Below are 25388 nucleotides of genomic sequence, written 5' to 3'. Positions count from 1 at the left end.
CGTTCTTATTGCACTGAGCTTGGTCGTGACTGGGAGGAAGGGCTTCCATGGTTAATGCTAGCTGCTCGTGATGTTACTCAGGAGAGTACGGGTTTTAGCCCAAATGATCTTGTGTTCGGTCATTCTGTTCGTGGCCCTTTGGCTGTCTTGCAGGATGACTGGAGAAAGCCTTCCCCTACTTCAACTGTGGTGGAATATGTAGATGGGTTCAAAAGACGGTTGTATGAAGCTGGTAAGATGGCAAAAATAAATCTGGAAAAGGCTCAGGAAAAATGAAGCGTTTGTACGATCGCCGGGCTGAGTTACGTGTGTTTTGTCCAGGAGATCAGGTTCTGGCAAACCTTCCCGTAGTGGGTTCTCCTTTCCAGGCAAGGTTTTCAGGCCCTTATTCTGTGGTGAGGCAGGTTTCAGACTTGAACTACTTGATATTTACTCCTGACAGGCGAAAGACTACACAGTTGTGCCATGTTAACATGCTCAAACCCTATTTTCCTCGGTCCAGTGGGGGGGAAGTGAAGCCAGTGGCATTGGCAGCTTCAGCAGGTTCTGTGACCGGAAGAAGAAATCAATGATCCAGATGACTGTGTGATGCAAGGCAGACTCAAGAATTCAGAGTCCTTGAGTAACTTGAATAAGTTGGTGGGACATTTGCCTGAGGTTCAAATGAAAGAGTTGTCTAACCTTATTTTGTCATTTCCATCTTTGTTCTCAGACAGTCCTTCCCAAACTGACTTAATAGAGCATGATATTGACGTGGGGGATGCTGAGCCGATTCGCCAGAGGTTCTACCGGGTTTCTCAGGAAAAACGTGCTCAGCTGGAGGTGGAGGTGAAGTATATGTTAGAACATGGCATTGCAGAGCCATCTTCTGCTAGTTGGGCTTCCCCATGTGTGTTGGTTAGTAAGCCAGATCAAACATTTAGACCATGCACAGATTTTCGAAAAATCAATAAAATCACTAAGCCAGACTCTTACCCACTTCCTCGGATGGAAGATTGTGTCGATCAAGTGGGCACAGCAAAATTTGTCAGTAAGTTTGATCTTTTAAAGGGCTACTGGCAAGTGCCACTCTCAAAGCGTGCTCAAGACATTGCTGCGTTTATAACTCCTTCAGGTCTTTATTCTTATACCGTCATGCCGTTTGGGTTGCGGAACGCTCCAGCAACTTTTCAGCGGTTAATGAATAAAGTTGTAGCAGGGTTGGAGGGGTGTGCAGTATATTTAGATGATGTTGTGATCTACAGCGACACATGGGGTGAGCATGTAGAACGCATCAGAGCTTTGTTTGACCGGCTGGTGTGGGCCAAACTTACTGTAAATCTGGCCAAATGTGAGTTTGCTCGAGGTACAGTCACCTATTTGGGGAAGGTGGTTGGTCAGGGCAGGTCCGACCTGTTAGAGCAAAAGTCCTCGCCATTGATCAGTTTCCTACTCCCTCTACAAAGAAAGAGCTGATGCGCTTTCTTGGCATGGTAGGTTACTACAGAGGGTTCTGTAGAAACTTCTCCACAGTTGTTGCACCTTTGACTAATCTTTTGAGTCCAAAGGTTAAGTTTGATTGGACCCTCGATGTCAGTGTGCTTTTGAACATGTCAAAAATCTGATCTCCTCTGCTCCTGTCTTGGCAGCTCCCCGCTTGGATGAACCTTTCCAGCTGCAGGTAGATGCTAGCAATGTGGGTGCTGGAGCTGTACTTTTGCAGACAGGTCCTGATGGCATTGACCACCCAGTAAGCTTTTTCTCAAGGAAGTTCAACTCTTATCAGTTGAATTACTCTATTGTAGAAAAGGAGGCACTGGCTCTCGTTTGGGCTCTGCAGCATTTTGAAGTTTATGTGGGTGGAGGCAAAACTCTAGTAGTTTATACAGACCACAATCCATTGACATTCTTGCATTCCCTACAAAACCCAAATCAACGGCTGATGCGTTGGTGTTTGTTTTTGCAGCCATTTAACCTTGACATGCGCCACATTAAAGGTTCTGTAAATGTTGTGGCTGATGCATTGTCTCGTGCATTGCCTCTCTAGTGTTTTACCAGGTGTCCCTTTTCGTTCTGAACTGCTCTTCTCTCCCTCCTACTCTTAATCTGCTTCTCCAGGTACCAGAGTTGCTGTGTGGGTATGGTTTGGGTGAGAGGTTTGGAATTAGATTGGGCTGTTCTGGTAAGGCAGAGAACTATTGAAATGTCCCTGTTTATGGTATTGTGTGGTTCAGTTTTGAGGCACCCGTGGGGCCTCATTTTTATGGGTGTGGCCTTACTAATGTGTCTCTTCCTTCACAGCTGTTCCTTGTGGTTGAAGAGGCGGGCCGTCCAATCTTCCTGGCCACACCTGAGGGTGTGGTCTTACTTTATAAAAGGCCTCAGTTGTCAGCCTGCTCTCTCTCTCCCTGACTGAGCAGCTGACTGCCACATGGCCAACATGGTGTAGTTTGGTTTGCCTTTGTTTCATTTGTTCTGTTTTACATACACATCCACACACACACACACACACACCCACACACCCACACACACACACACACACTGCAGCCACTCACAACATGACAACATGTGTTACTTCTTATTTTGAAGTAGATTTAGTTAAATAAATCACCTTTGTACCTTAAATTGTTTGTGTAGACTCTCTTTTGTTGCAAACTGTGAGCCAAGTTTGTAACAGTAGACATTGTCGAAAATTACAAATATCTTGGGACTGTTCTGGATAATAAGTTAAATTTTACCTGCCATTCAGAGACCCTGCAAAAAAAAAGGCCAGCAACGACTGTCCTGTCTGAGAAAACTCTCCAAGTTTCAGATCAATAAGTCCCTGATGATCTTATTTTATAGATCATATATTGAATCTGTGCTGACGTTTTCTCTCCTCTGCTGGTTTGGCAACCTTAACACCAGGTCAAAAAATGCACTAAGCAGAGTGATAAAGACAAGTAATAAGATTCTGGGAGTTCAACAGTGCACACTTACAGATCTGTTCAATAGACAGATAATCAGGAAGGCTAATGCCATTCTTTCTGACAGCTCCCATCCTTTACACTCTGAGTTCCAGTTTCTGCTTTTCGGCCCCCGGCTCAGAGTTCCCCGTATGAAAAGTAACAGGTACAAGCACTCCTTCGTCCCTACAGCCATTTCCCTTTTGAATTCAGGACAGGGTAGGAGGAGTTGTACCTGATTGGTTGATATTCATGGAGCTTCTTATAGGCAGGCTGATCTTTGCTTTTGTCTCCATGTGGTGTTATTGATGTTGGCAGAAATTGATAATTACGCACTGTTTGCACTTTCCCTATCTTGTATGGGCTATTTGAGTCGCTGCTACTGATGTTGTTTCAGCACAATGTATTATCCCCCCCTCTTAGACTTTAATTGTATGTCTTGTACATTTTTTATGTCTTTTTTTACTTGCTGCAACACTAATTGCCCTACGGGGACACAAATAAAGCTGAATCTGAATCTGAATCTGATAGAATAACTCACCTGTAACAGTTTTATATCATGGAATCATTCTTTCTATCCGCATACAATCGTCCTGCCTACGCTCTGTTGTTTGATGATGTCAGAGAGTGTGACATAAGCGTGTTCTCTGATGATGTCAGAGAGCGTGATGTAAGTGGAATCTCTGATGATGTCAGCAGAGCAGGGAGGTGAGGGGAGGAGCAGTCCTACACAGGGCGTATAAAGAGGCCAGACAGACTCAGGCGGGTTTATTTCCTGGACGTTGACTCTGAATCACCTTTTCTTCTTCTACTTTAAATGTTTAACTCACTTTGTGTCGCCCTTTTTTTTCTTGTGTAGATACAGGAGAGTGTTGATGACTTTGTCTTGAAGACAAATTTAATCAACAGAGGACAGGAGACACTGTTTCACGTCCTCCAAACTAGAGCGGGACATTATCTGACAGAGGACAGGAGACACTGTCTCACGTCCTTCAAACTAGAGCGGGACATTATCTGACAGAGGACAGGAGACACTGTCTCACGTTGCAGACAGGTGTCTGCAGGTGTCATGACCCTGCTGGTCAGTCTGTCTGTTCTGCGTCACATTCTGCTGCAATAAAAATGATTTAAGATGAAGAGACCTAAACTTTTATCTCAGGAGGTCAAACTGACACTGACAACGTTTCCTTTGGGGAAATAATCTGCAGTTGGAATAAAAGGTAATAAATCGATATTTATTTTATCACAATACTCAGCGTATGGTGAAGACATCGTATCATGATTCCCACCCATCGTGTTTAGAGGCAGATCCCAACTCGATCTAGACGTGTAATCCAGATATAGACACCAGGGACCGTTAGACGTTCCTTCTTGTTCCACATAGTCAGGTGACATCACTAACAGGCCTTCCCTGACAGTGAGGCCTTGCCGCACGGAGGGTGCCGATTAGTAGCAGCGAGGAGGAAGTGTGCGCGTCCAGCCAAACGGCCAATTCTCCATCTGAGACCAAAATAATGAGGGTGACCAGTAACTAACACCCTGTGTCCAGCCCCCCACCGAAACCTGCACCCCCAATGAAAATATTTGTCTCAGTAACAGGAAGAGGGCGGTACGACAGAAAGTCTCCACCTTTTGGTTAAGTGCCCACCTAATGTTAAGGTGAAGGAGCGGCTCTGTCTCAGAGACACCTCCAACTTCCTGTTCAGTGGTAAAAGATAAGAACAGAGGCGCCGCCTTTGTCAAGAGAAGTAAACGTTGCCATCTTGGTTCATACTTCAGCGCCTCCGTGTTGTTTACAGTCCTCAAAACGTTAACGCACAAGGTGATTGGTTGATGCGCTTATTCAGTGTGTGAAGGTGTTCCCACTGTGTGTGAGAGTCACAGCGTGTGTGGTCACCTCTCTGGTCTCCAGTTTCCTGACGGTGGTGTTACTGGTCCTCTGCAGAGCTCGGAGTCGACTCTGCAGCTCTCTGCGCTGCCACTGAGGGATGGGGGTGTTATCCACAGCCTGACAGACAAAGCCCAGGGTCAAATAGCACTGAAGAGGCACACACCACATGTTCTATCATCCTCGCAGCAGCTGCAATGCACCATGGGTACTTACATCAGAGAGGACTCCGATCTCCTTGGCGAGGCACTGAGCGGAGTCAAGGCTGGAGGGGGTGGAGCCTGCTACTCTGGCGGACAGAGAGTCCACATCCTGAGACAAAACCTGCCCGTCCTCTCGAGCCTGAAGACAACATGACAGAGTCCACAACATGATACTGTGGTTTCAGCTGGCTAAGCTAACGTTAGCTTGTTAACATCAATACTGTTGGTTAGTCAACGAAGCAACATACTCTATTAAACACACATTAAACACATTAAACACAGGTTAAACACACAGCTGGACCTGGACACACACGTCACAGTGATGTCGTGATGACTTGGAGAACACACGGATGGTTTACACATGTTATTACTGACCCGTGACGCCTCGCGTCCTGTCACAGCAATGATGCGACTGATTCCTTTCACCAGCTGTCTCTCAGAAACTATCACCAGGTCCTTGATGGCTCCAGTCTGCAGCAGGTGGCTGAGCACACGTGCGCACACACACACACACACACACACACACACACACAATCGGGTTATTTACCAGCACAGCAATGATGGTGTAACATCCTGCTGAAATGTTGCCTCAGCTTTGTGTTGGATGTGTTGCTAAGCGACAGCTGCCTCACTGTTAGTACCCTCTGTAACACTGTCTCTTGAAGGCATGATTCCACGCTGCTATTTCGCCTCACCGTTCTGTATGAAACAACCAATCACAGAGTGAGGAGACAGAGGTGTCTCACTTCAAAGCCAACAGCGGACGTATTAACAGCTCTGAAACATCTGTATAAACAGGACATAACTCAAGACGGGATCATGGACAGGTGAGACATTTTGATGATGTGTCATGTGTGTGACCGACCACAAGAGATTTAATAAGCAGCTGTTAGCAGTTAGCAGCTAACTAGAGGAAAAGCAGCCGCTGTTAGCAGTTAGCAGCTAACTCAAAGAAGAGGAGCTGTTAGCAGCTAACTCAGAGAAGAACAGCAGCTGTTAGCAGCTAACTCAGAAGAACAGTAGCTGTTAGCAGCTAACTCAGAGAACAACAGTAGCTGTCAGCAGCTAACTCAAAGAAGAGCAGCAGCTGTCAGCAGTTAGCAGCTAACTCAAAGAAGAAGAACAGCAGCTGTTAGCAGCTAACTCAGAAGAACAGTAGCTGTTAGCAGCTAACTCAGAGAAGAGCAGCAGCTGTCAGCAGTTAGCAGCTAACTCAAAGAAGAAGAACAGCAGCTGTTAGCAGCTAACTCATAGAGGAACAGCAGCTGTTAGCACTTAGCAGCTAACTCAAATAAGAACAGTAGCTGTTACCAGCTAACTCAGAGAAGAACAGCAGCTGTTAGCAGTTTGCAGCTAACTCAAAGAAGAACAGTAGCTGTTAGCAGCTAACTCAAAGAAGAACAGTAGCTGTTAGCAGTTATCAGCTTTAGCATTGTGAACTCTACGAAAAAGTTGGTTGGCCGTCTCTTGAAGAAAGGCGCAAGGGACATTGGCTTTTATATATCTTTGAAGCTTTTATATATCTGGCACTTACATGACCCGCTCATCTGACTTGTTACTCCTCAAAGTTCCCCGAGCTTGTACTGAACTTGGAGCTCATGGAACACCCTCCAACACACTCAGAAGATGGAAACATTTCCTTCTCTTGCAGAGTTTAAGACTTTAATTTCTGAACATTGTGTTTCTAATTGTATTTGCTTTAAATGAGTTTTTATTCTTTCTTCTTTTTCCTCATTGTTCTCTTTCGTATTACATGTATGTGTTATTTTGTTTTAATGTGCTTGTAAACTCGACGGCATTGAAACTGAGGGTAACCTCAATGTCCATTCGAGAATAAATAAAGCTGAGAAGCAGCTAACTAAAGAAGAACAGTAGCTGTTAGCAGTTAGCAGCTAACAGGAGCTCTTTAACCTCTGAGCAGAGACGAAATCAGCCGCCATATAACAGGGACGCTAAATGATTGTTATTGACATGTGATGTCATTGTTATTGTTTATAAAGAGCTGCTGACACATATGATATATGTCACACTAGAGGCTGACGCTGTTGTGTTACATGTCACGCCTCTTTTGACTATGTGATGTCATCATGCTGTCTGACATCACACTCTGGAGCCACACAATGCAGCCGTCATTTGGTTCTGTGTAAACATGTGAGGACAGGAAGTGGTAGCGGCACTGTAGCGCCATCTCTGTGTTTAAAAGCTGTAACAGGTCAACAGGTGTGTTTCTGTCTCACGTTCCGCAGCAGAGCTCCACAGACGTCTCTCTGTCGGCCTGATCATCCACCAGGTCACAGACTGGCACCGCCACAGACACTACCCGAACAGGGTCCGGATACACCTGCAGGAAGAGACAAAGACGGTCAGTACACCTGCAGACACAGAGACAGAGACACAGAGACAGAGACACAGAGACTGAGACAGAGACAGAGACAGAGACAGAGAGACAGAGAGACAGAGACACAGAGACTGAGACACAGACAGAGACACAGAGACTGAGACACAGAGACAGAGACAGACATAGACACAGAGACTGAGACACAGACAGAGACACAGAGACAGAGACTGAGACAGACATAGACACAGAGACTGAGACACAGACAGAGACACAGAGACAGAGACTGAGACAGACATAGACACAGAGACTGAGAAACAGAGACACAGACAGAGAGACAGAGACAGAAACACAGAGACAGAGACAGAGAGACTGAGACAGGGAGACAGAGACAGAGAGACTGAGACAGAGACAAACACACAGAGACAGAGACAGAGACAGAGAGACAGAGAGACTGAGACAGGGAGACAGAGACAGAGAGACAGAGACACAGACAGAGAGACAGAGACAGAGACAGAGACAGAGAGACTGAGACAGAGACAAACACACAGAGACAGAGAGACAGAGAGACTGAGACAGGGAGACAGAGACAGAGAGACAGAGACACAGACAGAGAGACAGAGACAGAGACAGAGAGACTGAGACAGAGACAAACACACAGAGACAGAGACAGAGACAGAGAGACAGAGAGACTGAGACAGGGAGACAGAGACAGAGAGACAGAGACACAGACAGAGAGACAGAGACAGAGACAGAGAGAGTGAGAGACAGAAAGCATCACCTCGTCCACTGTCCTCAGTCCCTCGATGCTCCTGGCTGTCTGCAGAGGAAGCTCCTGGCTGTGGACGACGTGATTGGCTGAGATGATGTCATGAACACACCTGTCTACCTCCTGCAGCTGAGAGACATCCAGTGAACTCTGAGGACACACACAGTGAAAGGTAAGTGAATGGTTACTGAGTGGTTAATGAATGGTTAGTGAAATATTAGTGAAAGGTTAATGAGTGACCTTGACACTGAAGTCAAAGCGCAGGCGATCAGCTGACACGTGAGATCCTCTCTGCTGAACTGAGTGACCCAAAACTTTCCTCAGAGCAAAGTTCAGGATGTGAGTTGCTGTGTGATTCACCATACAGGACAGCCTATGGTCCTGTGAGACACAGGACAGACAGAAAACACAGAGACAGACAGACATTATCTGATCTTTAAATATCTCGAATGTCCATCTTTTTGCAGAAGACACCGTCTTTACTGCTGTGTTGACTCTGATTCTCCAGCTGTTTTAATACCCCAAATCAACATGTGTTGGTTCCCTTCAAACACAGAGATGGCGCTACAGAGCCGCTACGACTTCCTGTCCTCACATGTTTACACAGAACCAAACGATGGCTGCGTCGTGTGGCTCCAGAGTGTGATGTCAGACAGCATGTTGAGTTCACAGAGTCAAAAGAGGCATGACATGTAACACAACAGCGTCAGCCTCTAGTGTGACATATATCATACGTGTCAGCAGCTCTTTATAAACAATAACAATGACATCACATGTCAATAACAATCATTTAGTGTCCCTGTTATATGGCGGCTGATCTCGTCCTCTGCTCGGAGGGTAAGGAGCTCCTGTTAGCTGCTAACTGCTAACAGCTGCTGTTCTTCTTCTTTAGTTAGCTGCTAACTGCTAACAGCTGCTGTTTTTCTTTAGTTAGCTGCTAAGTGCTAACAGCTGCTGTTCTTCTTCTTTAGTTAGCTGCTAAGTGCTAACAGCTGCTGTTCTTCTTTAGTTAGCTGCTGTAATGGGAAAATTACTTTTCTGGATAAGAAATACTCAGATAATAGTGAAGCGGCATAGCTCAATACTTTTCTAGAATCATTAAATGTTGTGATAAAAGCACCAAATTTGGCAGATGTGTTGACAAATATATTTACAACAAATCTGGATATTGGGACATCAGAAACTTGCCCCCTGGTGGCCAGAGCAGGCACCTGAATCCTTTTTGCGATAAAAGCGCCAAATTTGGTACATTTATAGCTTAATATACTGGAATAGAATACTTTGGTAGCTGCTGCTCTTTTTTTTTTTTTTTAAAGATATTTTTTAGGGCATTTTTTGCCTTTAATTGATAGGATAGTGACGTGTGAAAGGGGGAGAGAGAGAGGGAGAGACATGCAGCAAAGGGCCACAGGCTGGACTCAAACCCGGGCCACTGCGGCAGCAGCCTTGTATATGGAGCGCCTGCTCTGCCACTAAGCCACCGACGCCCCTGCTGCTCTTCTTTGAATTAGGTGCTAACTGCTAACAGCTGCTGCTCTTCTTTGAATTAGGTGCTAACTGCTAACAGCTGCTGCTCTTCTTTGAATTTGAATTGTGAAATTCCCGCCTTAAAGGGGCAGTGTAAAAGGGGCTCATGATTACCTGGTCCAGGTGCAGCTGGACCTGGTCTCCAGTTTTCAGGCTGTCTGCTGCAGTCACCTGATGGACCACGTAACCCCCCGCCAGGACCACGGCCTCCACGGGGTACAGGACATCCTGAGAGACAGGAAACACACACACACCTGGAGTCAGAGGTCACCTGGAAACACAGCCAGGACATGTTCACTCTGAAAACAGGCAGCCACCAGTTTCCAGGCTGAACGACTTGTTTCCTGGAGACAAAGTGAAACAGGTTTTGAGGTGCATTTTCTCTCATTTGGTGTGTGTGTGTGTGTGTGTGTGTGTGTGTATGTGTGAGAGAGAGGTGGAACCAATCAGCAACAACTTGTATTTAAACAAATCTTTACTGTGTGAACATGTTTTGTTTGGATTTCACAGCTGCTCTGACAGCGTGTTTCCAAGATGCCAACAGAGCTCCTTTGGACTGAATTAAACTCCTCCGTGTTAAAAAAGCAGCGGGGCTGCTGACACCTCAGGGCGTTCAACGCACCATCCTTTCTGTTTAAATAACTGTACTCCTACGTTATGCTGAGGCTGAACGTGCCCCGGGTAATCGCAGTTCATTTCCTGTCTGAGCGGCCAGCTGACCTGTAGTCCTTGGCGGGTGAAGTAGCCCTGGTCATGTGACTGCCCCCCCTGCTCGGAGTAGAAGCAGGTTTGATCCAGGATGACACCGCAGCGCTGACCCTCAGTAACCTCCGACACCAGACCCTGACCGTCATACAGAGCCAGGACTGTAGCGCGGCATGCTGGGAACACTGGGAGGAAGACAAGACATGAGTTCAGCTGCAGAACGTCTCTGAGAGGCAGAGACAGTGTGAGACAGACACAGAGACAGTGTGAGACAGAGAGACAGGCTGTACCGTATCTGTCCTCCTCCAGTCTGTACTGGTATTTCAGAGTGTCGTCAGTGTGAGGGACGCTGAGACGCTGCAGGTTTGCCAGACTGACGACGTCCAACATCAGCTGAGACCCAGCACCTGACCGAAGATCAGACATCACCTGAGGGGTACATAGAGACAGGTGGTCGATGACATCACTCCCAGGAGGACGTTGTTCCTGAAATAGTAAATCCCTCTCTGCTCATTGGCTCTTTCTCCCTGCGGCTGTCATCAACCTGCTTGTTTTAAACTAGGTATTTTTAATTCAGTAAGGTGCAGAGCATCGACCCCAGGAACAGACAGAGGCCCCAGGGACAGACAGAGACCCCAGGGACAGACAGACACACAGACCAGCCAAAGGAAACATCAGTGGGGGAGTGTAACATGTTTCATTACAGTTTGTCAGCTTCCATATTTGCCACAAAAGTTAAAAATGGTTTCCAGGTGTTAAAGAAGCGTGCAGGTGATCCTTTAATAAAACAACAGATGACACATAATGTCTTTACTGCAGTGTCCATGTGTTGGAGGTGAAGAGTCCGGCTGTTTCCAGGATGAGTCCTCTGACAGAGGTGAGCAGGAGATGACGTCTGTTCGGGCTCTACTGAAGTTCACACCTATCAAAACCCCCCTGTGAAGAACACTGGTGCAGACTCTCTGGTTTTAAGCAACTTCAGGTCCATTTAAATCTCCAGATGTGCCTTTAATTAGTACGATGAGTCACTTCTGCTAAACAGTTATTTGAGTTCACACTGTGTCTCTGAGGAGTTTCAGTCAGGCTTTTGTTCCCATCACAGCACTGAAACAGATGTGAATCATCGCAGGATAAAACTAAAGATCTCACTTCTCATCCTTCTTGATTTAAACAGTAACTTTGGTATTTTTTAACCTGGATTCTATTTTCCCCACATTTTTGTGTCTGAGTGAAAAATGGGAACAACCAGTTATTATACTGATCCAGTGCTGACTGTGACTGCAGCTGTGAAACAGGCCCCAGTGTCACCACGTGGGGCAATTGATCACCATCAATTAACGTCCAATAAAACGTTTTTGTCAGTGACAGGCTCAGGTTGTTATTTCCAGAGTCAGACAACATTACGGAGACGATCCCTGCACAGACAGACCTTTGTGTTAAAGAGTAAGATCCTGTCTGTTAAACCAGAAACATCCCCCAAACTGCTGTCGTCAAACCCACCAGACTCCATTTAAATTTAAGTGTGTATAGCGTGTCAGAATATTTTCACACCTAACTGAGTGAATTAATGATTTATTTCAACCAAACCAGAGGTGGTGATTGTTGAAACAGTGGAAAACACACCAAGATGGCCTTTGTGAGTTTTACTTTGCCTCTGTTAAGTTTGAAAAACACTGAAGTTGCCCTTTAAGAGTAGCTTTCGACACCAGTGATCGCAGCATCCTCCTGAACCGGCTGCGACCCTTCGCAACATTTCAGGCACAGTTCTGACCTGGTTCAATCTGATCTGACAGACAGACGCTGTCCCCCGGTGAGTCACTGTCTTCCAAAATTGAGGTCAATCATGGTGTCCCCCAGGGGTCCATTCTGGGACCCACTCTGTACACGTTGTCTCTCATCAGAGAGCGTGACACTGATTTCCATTCTGATGCTGATGATACTCAGCTGTATATCTCGTCCTCATCACACAATACAGACCCAACTGAAAAACTGTCTCCAAGTATCGACCAAATTAATACGTGGACATACCAAAATTTCCGGCAACTCATCAGGGACAAACGGAGGTTCTAATCAGACATTTCAGGTCACCAGACTATCACAGGACTGACACAGAGAGCCAGACAACCATTCACACTCACATTCACACCTACGGACAATTTAGAGTCACCAATTAACCTGCATGTCTTTGGACTGTGGGAGGAAGCTGGAGCACCTGGAGGAAACCCACGCTGACACAGGGAGAACATGTCAGAGCACTTGGAGGAAACCCACGCTGACACAGGGAGAACATGTCAGAGCACCTGGAGGAAACCCACGCTGACACAGGGAGAACATGTCAGAGCACCTGGAGGAAACCCACGCTGACACAGGGAGAACATGTCAGAGCACCTGGAGGAAACCCACGCTGACACAGGGAGAACATGTCGGAGCACCTGGAGGAAACCCACGCTTCCCCAAGGCTCCCCCACCTCAGGTTCAAACCAAGAACCCTGTTGCTGTGAGGCGACAGTGCTAACCACTGCACCACCATCCCACCTACAATTAAGTTGTTATTATTATCATTATTATCACCTGAGCGGGATGGAGAGACATCAAAAGCACACAGCCTTTTACACAGTAAAACCCTTTCACAATAAAAGCCCTAAACACCCTTCACAGTAAAAGTCTTCAGGAGAACAACCTGTGGTCACCTCACAGCAGAATTTAATAGATAACCAACAACAGTCAAACACTGACATCATCACACCAGGAGCATGATGGGAGTTCATGTCTCCACATTCAGACGTCACCTTCTGGTTCTCTGCCACGAGTCGGTCCAGCTCCTGACGGTCCACCTGGACTCCTCTGTCCTCCAGCATCAGGTCCACCAGGTCCAGAGGGAAACCCAGGTCCCTGTGCAGAGACCAAGCCACCGATGCTGATGGACACACAGGAAGGTCAAAGTTAAACGGGACAGAACCCATATGAGGAGAACCTTTAAAACATCCACCTGTCTCTGACACGGCTGCACTCTAGTTTTCATTACTGAGGCAAGCTGTGAGGAAGGAAGTCCGTCCCCAAAAAATCAATAGCCCCTTTTCCACCGCAGGAACTTTTATCATTTACCCGGGATTTTGAAAAACCTTTACCTGAAAAATGTACCTAGTAGGGGGATAAGACTTTTCACATTACCCGGAATTCTTGAGGGGCGGGGCTGTGTGCTGAAGAACGCTGATTGGTGGAACACACACTTGCAGCGTTCCATACTTCCTGGCACGGGCAGCTGCTGCAAACTTTATTTCATTTCTACAAGCTTCACTTTGTTTGCATTTTGATTAAGGATGGGTACTGAAACCCATATCAAAGACCGTAGTATTGATAAGCGCTAACGGTATCAGTTCTTTTGTGCTTGAACTCCTACACACACACACACACACACACACACACACACACACACACGGTAATCTGTGAACAGCCAAGTGGTCGCGGTGGAAACAAAGTGAAGATAACTCGAAAATGACTCGAGTTGACAGCAGCTACACAGCTGCCTGTTTGGAGACTAACTTAGTTTGACACTTAAAATACTTTAAACTGAGCTGCTGGCTGAGACAAACAGCCCCAACTCTCTACACCAGCACGTAACCAGCCAAGCTGGCCTGGGCCAAATACAGGACACACGCCGAATCATCTACGCCATCAGCCTGATTTGAATACATTTTCCAGGACTTTGAGGTGCGGTGGAAACACAAACCACACAGATTACCAGGAATTCTATTACCCAGGTAAATAAATTGGTTGTATGACTCCGCCCACCAGTCCACCCTGTGGTTGTATGACTCCGCCCACCAGTCCAGTGTCTCTGACAGTCTCCATCCATGTCAGTGAAAACATGGATGCTTCACACACAGAAGATCTATACAATCAGCACAGTTTCAAGATGAGAGTCACCAATTCAGTATCTGACCAAATGTCTCCCCTTCTGTTCCTGAGATATGACGTTAAAACATGATGATGTCACAGTCAAGCTGACCTTTGACCTTTTGACCTTCATTATTTTATCCTGTGAGACATTTGTGTCAAGTTTGGTCAGAATTAGTGAATGAATTCTTCAGTTATGGACAGAAACATGTTTGGTGAGGTAACACTGACCTTTGACCACCAAATTCTGATCAGTATATTTTGCAGTCACAGGGGATGTTTGTGCCAAATTTGAGGAAATTCCCTCACGGTGTTCTGAAGATATGACTTTCATGAGAATGAGACAGACAGACGATCTGAAACCATAAAACCTCCAGCTGAGGACTGTCTCTGAGCTGAGGACTGTCTGTCTCTGAGCTGAGGCAGGTCCAGCTGTCTGTGACACAGCACGTATGATCACTGTGATAACACTACACCATCTCCATGACGACGACCATGAGCCGATGCTGAAGGTGGAACTCGTGACAATAACGTTTTATTAGACTGAGGCTATTGGTCCTTTTCAGCCCTCTGAACCAACTCAGAGCAGTGAGTCAGCATTATTTGCACATATGTGAACACTCCAAGAGAACTCAGACCCCTCTGAAGAGAATCGAACTCAGACCACCTCGGGACGTGGTCTGAGTTCGGTCCTCTGAAGCGCTCCAGGTTCACTTTGCTCTCTGTGGTTGTATTCAGCCCTGTGGATCACATGATGTTGACCTGGGACGCTTTAACAAACACATGAAACCAGGTGGTCCTGTAACGCTGACAAGGACGCAGGACGAGGAGCAGTTTGGTCCACAGAAGACACTGCACGTCTCCAGATGTGGAAGGTAGGACACATCAACCAGTCACAGCTCAGAGACACTCAGGGTCTCCTCCAGTTTAAGTTCATGTGACAGTGAGCAGCTTCATCACCTCTCTGCAGAGACACGTCACAGGAAACACTATACTGTGTCTGTACATGTGATGTATAGTGTGATCAGAGAGAGGACTGAGACCATTTTACAAACTGAGCTCGGTCCTCTTTGTGTTCACACAACAGCCTGGGGATGTGACCGATTATTAAACATCCGCCCCCCTCGCTAGTTGGCACTACAAATATTAGTCAGTTAAACCTACAGGGCCCGTAGTCACAAAGATTCTCAGAGTCCTCTCAGAGAGCTCCTAACTCAGCCTAAAAATTCCTAGCAAGGAATCTTAGCTTAAGAGTGATTCAGGAAGTTTCTGAGAGCAACTCTGAGCAAGGAGGGGACAGAAACTTTTATCTTCGTGAGGAGGTGTGGTTGACCCCGTTGCTAGGTATGACACAGTCTTATAAACGCTGTGATTGGTTGTTACAAAAAGGAAAACAAATGCGCTCCTAGTAATGAATGGACAGTGAAATGAACCCATCATAGAACGTAAACTGTATTAAGAAATGTGTAATCGTGAAAATAATTTTATGTCAGGATGATGAAACTCAGCAAAATTAAATTAATTGTTACACAGCTTCAAAATGTTTGAACGTACCTCATTCACATGCCGATTATTCTATTGATTTGCTTATTGTTATGTTTACTCACCACGCTGGTAATTTTACTACTTAATCTATTTGATATTAATGGTGGACGCAGACTCAGCTGTCAGCAGTTACTGTGATTGGTGGCCTCCTTGTAAAAAGCGGTGTGATTTGGCAGAATGACTAAAACAACGAATGAAATGGAGAAAAAAAGAACGAGAAAGCCGAACTGGACAGAAGAGCAGTGCCTGCTGTTGGCACAGCTCGTGGAGGAGAACAACGGAGCTTTAAGAGGGAAATTCAGTCCCGGGATCACGGCACAAGGGAAGAGGCAGACTTGGGAGCGCATTGCCCGACACATCAGTGCGTTGTTCCAAAGCGGGCGTTACTGCGTTACTACGCTGGGTGGGAAAAGTAAGCTCATTCCTGATGAGGTCAACCACAACCATTATCCCTGCACGATCAAGCCGGTAGCTTCTTATTAAATCACTGTCGTTCAATATACGGAGAATATCTCTCCTTCCTCTCTGTCTTTCCGCCATCTTCTCTGTTTAAGACACTCTTAAGCTTCTTAAAAGTCCTCCTCCCTCCTCTTAACAGTTTTTCACCTTAGGAGCTCTCTTAAGGCCTAAGATGCTTTGTGAATAACTTTTATCTTACCAAGGGAACATGACATGGTGATTAAAGGCTTCAAAGGGCTCTGAATGCACACAATATGTTTAGGAGCAATATTTCAAATACTTAACAATAAATTGTGATAACGTTTGTGTTTTCCTTTCTTAGACTAGTTGACTAGTCTTAATTAAAATGTTTGTTTGACCGACAGGGAAATTAGTGGCCAGGACCATCCCTACTGCAGGTGATGAAGCTGCTCACTGTCACATGAACTTAAACTGGAGGAGACCCTGAGTGTCTCTGAGCTGTGACTGGTTGATGTGTCCTACCTTCCATGGAGACGTGCAGTGTCTTCTGTGGACCAAACTGCTCCTCGTCCTGCGTCCTTGTCAGCGTTACAGGACCACCTGGTTTCATGTGTTTGTTAAAGCGTCCCAGGTCAACATCATGTGATCCACAGGGCTGAATACAACCACAGAGAGCAAAGTGAACCTGGAGCGCTTCAGAGAACCGAACTCAGACCACGTCCCGAGGTGGTCTGAGTTTGATTCTCTTCAGAGGGGTCTGAGTTCTCTTGGAGTGTTCACATATGTGCAAATAATGCTGAGTCACCGCTCTGAGTTGGTTCAGAGGGCTGAAAAGGTCAAAGTGTGCAAATGGCCGTAAGGCCTCCGCACACTGAGTCTGATGCGTTTCTTTGTTCTCTGCGTTGTGCATATTCGCAACGTCTTTTCTTCTCTGATTCTCGGTCAAACGTCTCAAAAGGCTCTGATGGAAAAACACAGCAAATGGAACCATTTCTGAAAACATAAATGACGGAGTTTGGAGTCAGTGGCTTAACATGACACAACGTGAGGTTGTGTTTATTTTTAGACGTGTCACAATTTCAGACAAGAAAAAAAAAAACAAAACGGACTCAGTGTGCAAAGACCTTCAGATACCAGCGGGATGAATAAAGAGCGACTGCCTGCTGCCTCTCCTGGTGGCTGATGGGAGGAACTGACCCGGGAAGACTCCATCTTTGTAGTCCATTCTGTTCAGTGTTCTGAGGATCAGCCGGCTGCCCTGCTGCAGAGACGACAGGAAGTGAGCCTCGTTCTCGTTGATGACGTCCATGATCTGAAAGAACAACTTCCTGTTAGTGTCTCTTCCAGAGAAACGCTGATGTGCACGTTTTTGGTGCCGACGTCTCGCTGAGGTCGGGTCCTCAGACCACCGCCTGTCTGATTGTTTTCTTAATTCACTGCAGGTTACTCACCCTGTCGGCCTCCCTGTGGAGCTCCGGGTACACACCACCCTGCAACACAGTATGAAATCAGTCAGTCCCTGGAGCAGCTGACTCCTCTGTTGTACTTGACATTTAAAATGTTGAACAGTGGGCGTGAGGCTGTTTGGTCAGAGGAACTGTGGGAAACGTAGTTTACCAGTGTGTGTGTGACAGTAGGAACCAGGCTGGCCAGCACTCCCTGAGGAGCCTGAAGAACCTCTGCACAGAACCGAACCGCCCGCCGCAGAATCCTCCTCAACACCAGCCTAAGACACAAATACACAGATAAACATAAACAGACATCAACAAATAAAAAATGACCTAGTGTCGAGGGGGGGTCCTGATCAGCTATGAGGTCCTAAGGATTGAATTGATTGATTGATTGATTGATTGATTGATTGACAGACATAAACAAACAAAGACAAATAAACATTTACATATAAACAGACAGAGATTAAAAACAACCAAAGAACCTGATTAAAGATAAACAAACAAACAGAATAACAGATGAAACATAAACAAACACACAGATAAACATGTAAACAGAGCTCTGACAGCTGATTGGTCGATGACTCACTCTGCTCCTGACATGCCTGGATAGATTCCATCAGCGATGCAGACTGACAGAGTACGGACGTGGTCGGCCACCACTCGGTACGCCATGTCCACCTTCCCCTCGTCTGCCGTGCCCGTCCTGCCGCCGTATGACCCCACCCTCGACCTCTGAGGACAGACACATCACCATGGCAACAGGAAACTGTCATTCACACCTCACTATACCTGATCAGCAGTAACAACCTGCAGTCCACTGTGCAGGTGTACCTGTGTACCTGGTGTCGAGGTGTACCTGGGGCCTGTATCATGAAGCAGGATTAATGTCTCAGCGAGGTAACTTCAGGGTTCACCCTGGGTTTTCGGTCTCACGAAGCCGGTTCAGTTCTTATCGGGGTAGATCACCATGGTAACTTACTCTGAACGGCTATCCTGCTCCGGAGCAGGGTAAGTTCAGGGTTGAATCTGATCCTATAAAAAGCACCACCCACTGGCCAATCAGCTGTTGATGGCTGACAGAAATGCAGCCCAGTCATGACGGGAAGTTTAATTCATTTGATTGATTTTGATTTGAAAGTTTATTTTGAACATTAAAAAGAAAAGAAAGCAACAACAACAGACAATGAAAAGACTGTTCAATAAGGAGTGGAAAGAAGTGGAACTTTCATCCCAGCCCTTCATAAGAAAGAAACTGATCATTAGCAGACACTTAATAGCACCATTAATTAGTGCCAACATTTTGTTTTGTTGGAGGAAATGATCCCTGTTAAAGATAATGGGCCTAACTGACAGCTTTGCTGCTGGAAATGTGGAAAGTAGCCTATCATGTCTACACTTCATGGTGTTTGAGGATTTTCCTTTTGTTTCTTAAAGAGGGACACTAGGTATATTTCTGCACAGCTGTTAATTTCTAACACAGCTCAATATCAGGATGATTTTATTCAGACTATCAGTTTGGTGTTGATATGATTTAACTGTGGCGTCAGCTTTAAGCTTTATTGTAGCATATATAACGTTATGACAAAGAAGACCAGTTTATCAGACGCAATGATGTTAGACGATAATTGTAATACACGCAGTTCATCTGCGCAGCATTGATTTCATGGGATTCAAGGGTGTGATCAGTGTCAGATGTACAGGTACAGGTACTGTAGCTACTTGAACCAGTGATGAGTTTCTTTGATAAGCTTTTAGTGGCTTCTAACCTCTCCGGCACTTTTCTTTTTTTAATCTTGTAAATGTTATACTGTCTGTTTTTAACATCATGTGCAAATAAACTAATCTAAACTAAAACTAAACATTATTCATCCCGTTATGCGTTGCCACGCATGTTTCCTCCTCCTGCAGCTGCCACGGTGTTGGCCTTTTCTCTAATGTTGCTTTTCTCCTCCTCATATTTTAGTAGAATTAATCTCTGATCCTCACATGAGAAATACTTTTTCCCCTCACATACGGCGCTCTGTGAGGACGCTCAGTGACGCTGCGCTTCTCTCATGATTGTGATTGGTCCGCTGCGTGCGCGTTCACGGCTCTTGATAAAGCAACCCTGGGTTGAGTTACGGAGTTGATATCCAGCGTCGTGATACCGATTATCCTGATTGCCATTGTTAGGGTTAGTCAACCCAGGATAGGTCTGGGTAACCCAGGAAAGGTTGATCTCGCTTCGTGATACAGGCCCCTGGTCTCTGCCTGTGTATCTGGTGTCAAAGTGTACCTGGTGTACCTGTGTACCTGGTGTCAAAGTGTACCTGGTGTACCTGGTGTACCTGGTGTACCTGGTGTACCTGGCGTACCTGGTGTCGAGGTGTGCCTGTGTACCTGGTGTACCTGTTGTCGAGGTGTGCCTGTGTACCTGGTGTACCTGGTGTCGAGGTGTGCCTGTGTACCTGGTGTCAAGGTGTGGGTGTGTACCTGGTGTACCTGTGTACCTGTTGTCGAGGTGTGCCTGTGTACCTGGTGTCGAGGTGTGGGTGTGTACCTGGTGTACCTGTGTACCTGGTGTACCTGGTGTCGAGGTGTGCCTGGTGTCGAGGTGTACCTGGTGTACCTGGTGTCGAGGTGTACCTGGTGTCGAGGTGTACCTGGTGTACCTGGTGTCGAGGTGTACCTGGTGTCGAGGTGTACCTGGTGTACCTGGTGTCGAGGTGTACCTGGTGTCGAGGTGTACCTGGTGTACCTGGTGTCGAGGTGTACCTGGTGTACCTGGTGTCGAGGTGTACCTGGTGTCGAGGTGTACCTGGTGTACCTGGTGTCGAGGTGTGCCTGGTGTCGAGGTGTACCTGGTGTACCTGGTGTCGAGGTGTACCTGGTGTACCTGGTGTACCTGGTGTCGAGGTGTACCTGGTGTACCTGGTGTCGAGGTGTACCTGGTGTCGAGGTGTACCTGGTGTACCTGGTATGGAGGTGTACCTGGTGTACCTGGTGTGGAGGTGTACCTGGTGTGGAGGTGTACCTGGTGTACCTGGTGTGGAGGTGTACCTGGTGGATGGCGTGGAGCAGCGGGGTGAACAGGTCGGTGTCGTAGTTTGATCTTTTACCCTGCAGGACGCTCACCAGTCGCTCCAGTCCCATCCCAGTATCCACGCTGAACTGGGGCAGCAGCCTCAGACTGTGGTCCAGCTCCCTGACACACAAACACAGCACGTCATACTGGGAGCTGACCACTACAACCAGCACACCGGCTCCACAGTGGATACTGTTCCAGGTGTGTGTTTTAACCTGTTGTACTGCATGAAGACCAGGTTCCAGATCTCCACCACCTCAGGACTGTCAGTGTTGACGAGGGCTGCAGCGTCTCGTCCTCCCACGTGGTCATAGTGGATCTCTGTACAGGGGCCGCAAGGGCCCGAGTCCCCCATCTCCCAGAAGTTCTCCTTCAGACCGAATGGCAGGAGGCGAGCAGGAGGAACCCTGAAGAGGAGACCACCTGACTGAACTTGTTGTTGATCAGAGTCACACCTGTGAACTGCAGAGGAGTATTCCAGGTAGGAGGTTCAACACTCTGAGTCTAACCCTGAACTCTGACTTGACTTACCCTGAGCTGGGACACTCTGAGTATCCGGTTCCAGAACAGCTGATATGAATTAGTTCAGTCAACTCTGAGTAGGTACACCTTGAGTGAAGCACGTGCACAACCACAATGAAAAGCCATCATCAGTGGAGCCCGGATACCTCGAGTCACCATGGCAACCGGAGAGAAAAAGCGATCAACTTATTTTACACCTGTGGACTTGGAGGTGCTCATGAATGCCTACAGCGAATATGAGCATATATTTCATAAACAAAGTAACAGCACTAAAGCTGCCAAGGAGAGAGAGGCAGCATGGGAGAAAATTACTGCCAGAGTCAACGCATACATTTGAATGCACTAGTTCATTAATTTACATTTAACCACACTTCATTAAATTCATAGCTTACAGGTGAAAAAGTGGTTTTAAATAAAATCTGATGTTCATGTAGGTTCAATCTCACAGGGAAAAAACACACTTGGAAGCAGCTTAAAATGAAATATGAAAACATCATTCAAACAGGTAAGACATATTTGACTTGGCCACGACTGTAGCTTTCTTCAGTTTGATTCATATTTGATTTATTAAACAAAGTAGCTTTAATAACCTGTCATTCAGTGGCTATGTCATTATGTACTGTAGGTCACTACTAATTTAAACCCCCCAAAAATACTGTTTCAACTTGTGTGTCCTCTTGCCTAATATCCTGCTGAGTAACATTTGAGTTCTACTCAGCCAACAGAAAGAAGGCAGAGGCCGCAAATCATCACCAATATCATATAAAAAGTTACCGTTCACAAAAAAACATTTGCTCTGATGAGAGCGCACGTCTGTGGTGTGTCAGATTTGACATGTGTGGCCGGTAAATGATTGAGTCTAATGAAAAACAGTACGGTTCAAACAGATATTCGTTGGGGAAAGACAGCACATCGAGACGGGTCTGAAGATCCTCTCCCAGCGTAAAGCATTGTGAATTAATTCTGCCTACATATGAACAACCCATGTGTGTCTGCCAGCTTGCTTCAGGCTCAGCAGTAGGGAGGAGACAGGGTGAACTCAGGGTTTCTTATAGAAAACCTGCCAGCGAGCAGGTTAGGTTCACAGAGTCAGTTGCCATGGTGATGGACTCAGAGTTTGACTTACCTCTCTGTCTGGAGCTGAAAACCCAGAGTTTCCCTCACCTCAGGGTTAACGCACTCAGAGAACCAATCAGACGCCAGTATCAGCTGGGACTGAAACAAAGCACCTACCCGACCTCCAACCAGATCTGTCGAGTCTCTTCATCAGCTGGTAACCCCGACTCAGCGTCTCCGGCAAAGTATGACACATACAGTCTGTCTGCAGGTATCCCATAATGCTCTGTGAGGAGGCTCCATGCCATGCAGCACGCCTCCTCCTGTAAACAACAACAACATGAGTGTGATGTCGTCCAGAGCGCCCCCCCCCCCCCCCCCCCAGACAGGAAGTCTGTGTGTGTGTCCGTCACCTTGAAGTAGTCTCCAAACGACCAGTTCCCCAGCATCTCGAAGAAGGTGTGGTGGTACACGTCTCGGCCCACGTCCTCCAGGTCGTTGTGTTTGCCGCCGGCTCGGACGCACTTCTGACTGTTGACCACTCGGCGGTACGAGGCCATCTCGCTGCGAGGGTCGGCCGTACCCAGGAAGATGGGCTTAAACTGAAACCAGAACAGTCAGTCAGCACGCCGACTCCAGGACAAGAGCTCACAGCGTGACATCATACATACAGTGAAGATTTAAAATTTTTCTGTAACATTTGTCTCCATGAATTTGTTTCAGTCTTTTAGGACAGGCGCGTCTCGCACTTTATGAAACGCTCTAACACATGTGTGGAAACACAAACCGCTAATGACTGCCTCTGTGCAGTACCGTGTCACGCTGACGGGTCACTGACCACGAAACAGGAGTGAGACCGGGTCAGACAGAAGCACCGGCTAAACCCCGAACGTCCTCAGATCCTGACCTGTGTGAGGCTGCTGCGATCTCCTGACCTTGATTTGTTAACGTGGTCCCGAGACACCGCGAGTACCTGCGGTTGATACAGTGTATGTGTGACATCACAACTTCCCAGAAATCCTGACGGCTCGTTTACAGGCACAGTGTTTAGCGCACACACACGAGCACGATGCCCAGAGAGGCAGTCAGAGCTACAGGCTACAGTGAGGCTAAAAACAGAGTTCAAATGAGGTTTTTCCAAACAACTTTTTATGTCGGGGCTTCAGGACACTTGGATCACTACGGACGAGCAGTATGGAGATATTTTGTGGTTTCAATGATGTGTTTTTGGACGTTTGAATCTGGGGCGCCGTCAGCCTCCATTAGGTGGAGTTGTGTTGCTACCTCCTCTCCCCTTGGATCTCTGCAAGTGATGTGAGGACTCTAAAACTTCACCTGAGCCTCCCTCGGCATATGGGTGAGTAGATAATGGCTGAATTTGCATTTTTGGGTGCACTATCCCTTTAAGACCTTCCTCTGTGTGTGATAATTGATGGAAAAATCTGCTGCTTTAAGTTATGTATGTTCCAAGATAGCAAAGAGTGTGGGTGTTATGAGCAGAACTAGGTGCTTACTGAATCAACAATCCTTGCGTATTCTATATTATTCTCTCGTATTACCATATTTGAGTTAGTGTGTGGAAGTTATTAAACCAACCTGCTCCCTCTGTACAAACTACAAAAAAGAGCCATAAGATCAGTTTACAGTGTGAGGTACAATGATCACACTAATTATCCACACTGACAGGATCAGACCAGGTCAAATTCAAAACTGCACAAATCATTTACAAAGCAAAAAATAATCTTCTTCTGGGCATAAGTCAAAATGTGTTTCATGCGAGGGAGGGTGATAAAAGTATCATGTGAGAGGAAAACTCAAATCACAACAAAGTGTCAGAACCACTGTCAATAGTGTGTGTGTGTGTGTGTGTGTGTGTGTGTGTGTGTGTGTGTGTGTGTGTTTGCAGAATGGTTTGTGTCAGAACTTGTGTGAATGTGCTTTCTATGTTTTTATGTGTTTGTTTTTACCTACCTGCAAAGCAAATTACCCTTTGGGGACAATACAGTTGAAAGTTGGTTTAGATGAAGGGGTTAAACTAAGTGTTAATCAATTCATAAGGAAGTTTATAAAAGGAGTGTTTGAAATGGAGGAGGAGGAGGAGGAGGAGGAGGAGGAGGAGGAGGAGAATGACTACACTGATGAGATGATTGTGGGGAAGAGGGGACTCACAGTGTGTATTTGTGCTGTCGGAGGGTTGCACTAGATAAGCTTCGCTTCTTCCATCCCCTGTTCAAACTGTGTTGTTGTTGTTGTTGTTGTTTGTTTGTTTGTAGTTGTTACATTGTTTGTTATCAGTGGTGTCCTGTGGATTTGTTATGTTGTGTGTGTTGTATTATTTTGTTTGCTTTGAAATGAATGAATGAAATACACTAAAGTATCTGTAAAATTGGACAGGACTCTTATTTTGAAACGGTCTGCTCACAGAACAGACCGGGACGGACCGGGACGGACCGGGTCTAAACTGACCTGGTTCATTCCTGCGTTGACGAACAGCAGGCTGCGGTCTCCTCTGGGCCGGACAGGGGAGGACGGGACCAGCCGGTGTCCGTGTCTCTGCCGGAAGAAGTCCAGGAAGGTGCTGCGGACTCGGGCAGCGGGAAGCTCCGGAGGAGGAGAGCCGCTGAAGGAGCGAGCTGAGCCGGCAGAGAAACGGCCCGGCGGCCCGCTGAGCGGCCGGAGCCTCCGGCGGAGCAGCGACAACATCCGGGGGACAAAGTCTCAGACAGAACCGGAGACAGGACCGGGGACGGGGACCCGAACCATGGTGACCGTCACACAGGGGACAGGTTGTTATGATGCGCATGCGCACTCTGAGCCGCTTCTTCTTCTCCTGTGTGATGCGAGCAGTGTCGGCTCTGCCGCCCCCTGCTGTTCACACTGCGCAGCCTCCATCTGCAGCGTCATCACGTCGTCATCTGCATCACGTGATTTGTGATGAACAACACCGAGTATTTATTTATTTATTTATTTATTTATGTCATGAATGATTTTGAGGGCTTTAGTGGAAACTGAGTATGTTAACACTGAAATGAGGGAAACTCTGGGTTTTCAGCTCCAGACAGAGAGGTAAGTCAAACTCTGA

General features: G+C 46.7%; 1 protein-coding gene across 1 annotated transcript in view; it reads right to left on the bottom strand.

The window, feature by feature from the left end:
- aars2 (alanyl-tRNA synthetase 2, mitochondrial (putative)) overlaps nt 1–25128 on the bottom strand; it is a 32539-nt gene extending 7411 nt beyond the window's left edge. The window contains exons 1-19 of the mRNA XM_049571884.1: nt 24773–25128; nt 22720–22908; nt 22484–22629; nt 20944–21135; nt 20704–20848; nt 18251–18396; nt 17831–17939; nt 17665–17703; nt 17411–17525; nt 13141–13268; nt 10642–10780; nt 10367–10536; nt 9761–9874; nt 8360–8500; nt 8132–8269; nt 7253–7356; nt 5391–5499; nt 5029–5154; nt 4822–4932 (exon numbers count right to left, since the gene is read on the bottom strand). Of these exons, the coding sequence (XP_049427841.1) occupies nt 4822–4932; nt 5029–5154; nt 5391–5499; nt 7253–7356; nt 8132–8269; nt 8360–8500; nt 9761–9874; nt 10367–10536; nt 10642–10780; nt 13141–13268; nt 17411–17525; nt 17665–17703; nt 17831–17939; nt 18251–18396; nt 20704–20848; nt 20944–21135; nt 22484–22629; nt 22720–22908; nt 24773–25009 (2598 nt within the window). The 5' untranslated portion in view covers nt 25010–25128. The remainder of the gene's footprint in view (nt 1–4821; nt 4933–5028; nt 5155–5390; nt 5500–7252; nt 7357–8131; nt 8270–8359; nt 8501–9760; nt 9875–10366; nt 10537–10641; nt 10781–13140; nt 13269–17410; nt 17526–17664; nt 17704–17830; nt 17940–18250; nt 18397–20703; nt 20849–20943; nt 21136–22483; nt 22630–22719; nt 22909–24772) is intronic.
- Nucleotides 25129–25388: the final 260 nt, after the last annotated feature.

The sequence above is a fragment of the Epinephelus fuscoguttatus genome, linkage group LG3 (genome assembly GCF_011397635.1).
Source record: "Epinephelus fuscoguttatus linkage group LG3, E.fuscoguttatus.final_Chr_v1".
In the NCBI taxonomy this organism is placed as follows: domain Eukaryota; kingdom Metazoa; phylum Chordata; class Actinopteri; order Perciformes; family Serranidae; genus Epinephelus; species Epinephelus fuscoguttatus.
Note: the sequence above shows the minus strand (reverse complement) of the source record. Positions and strands in the feature narration are given on the sequence as shown.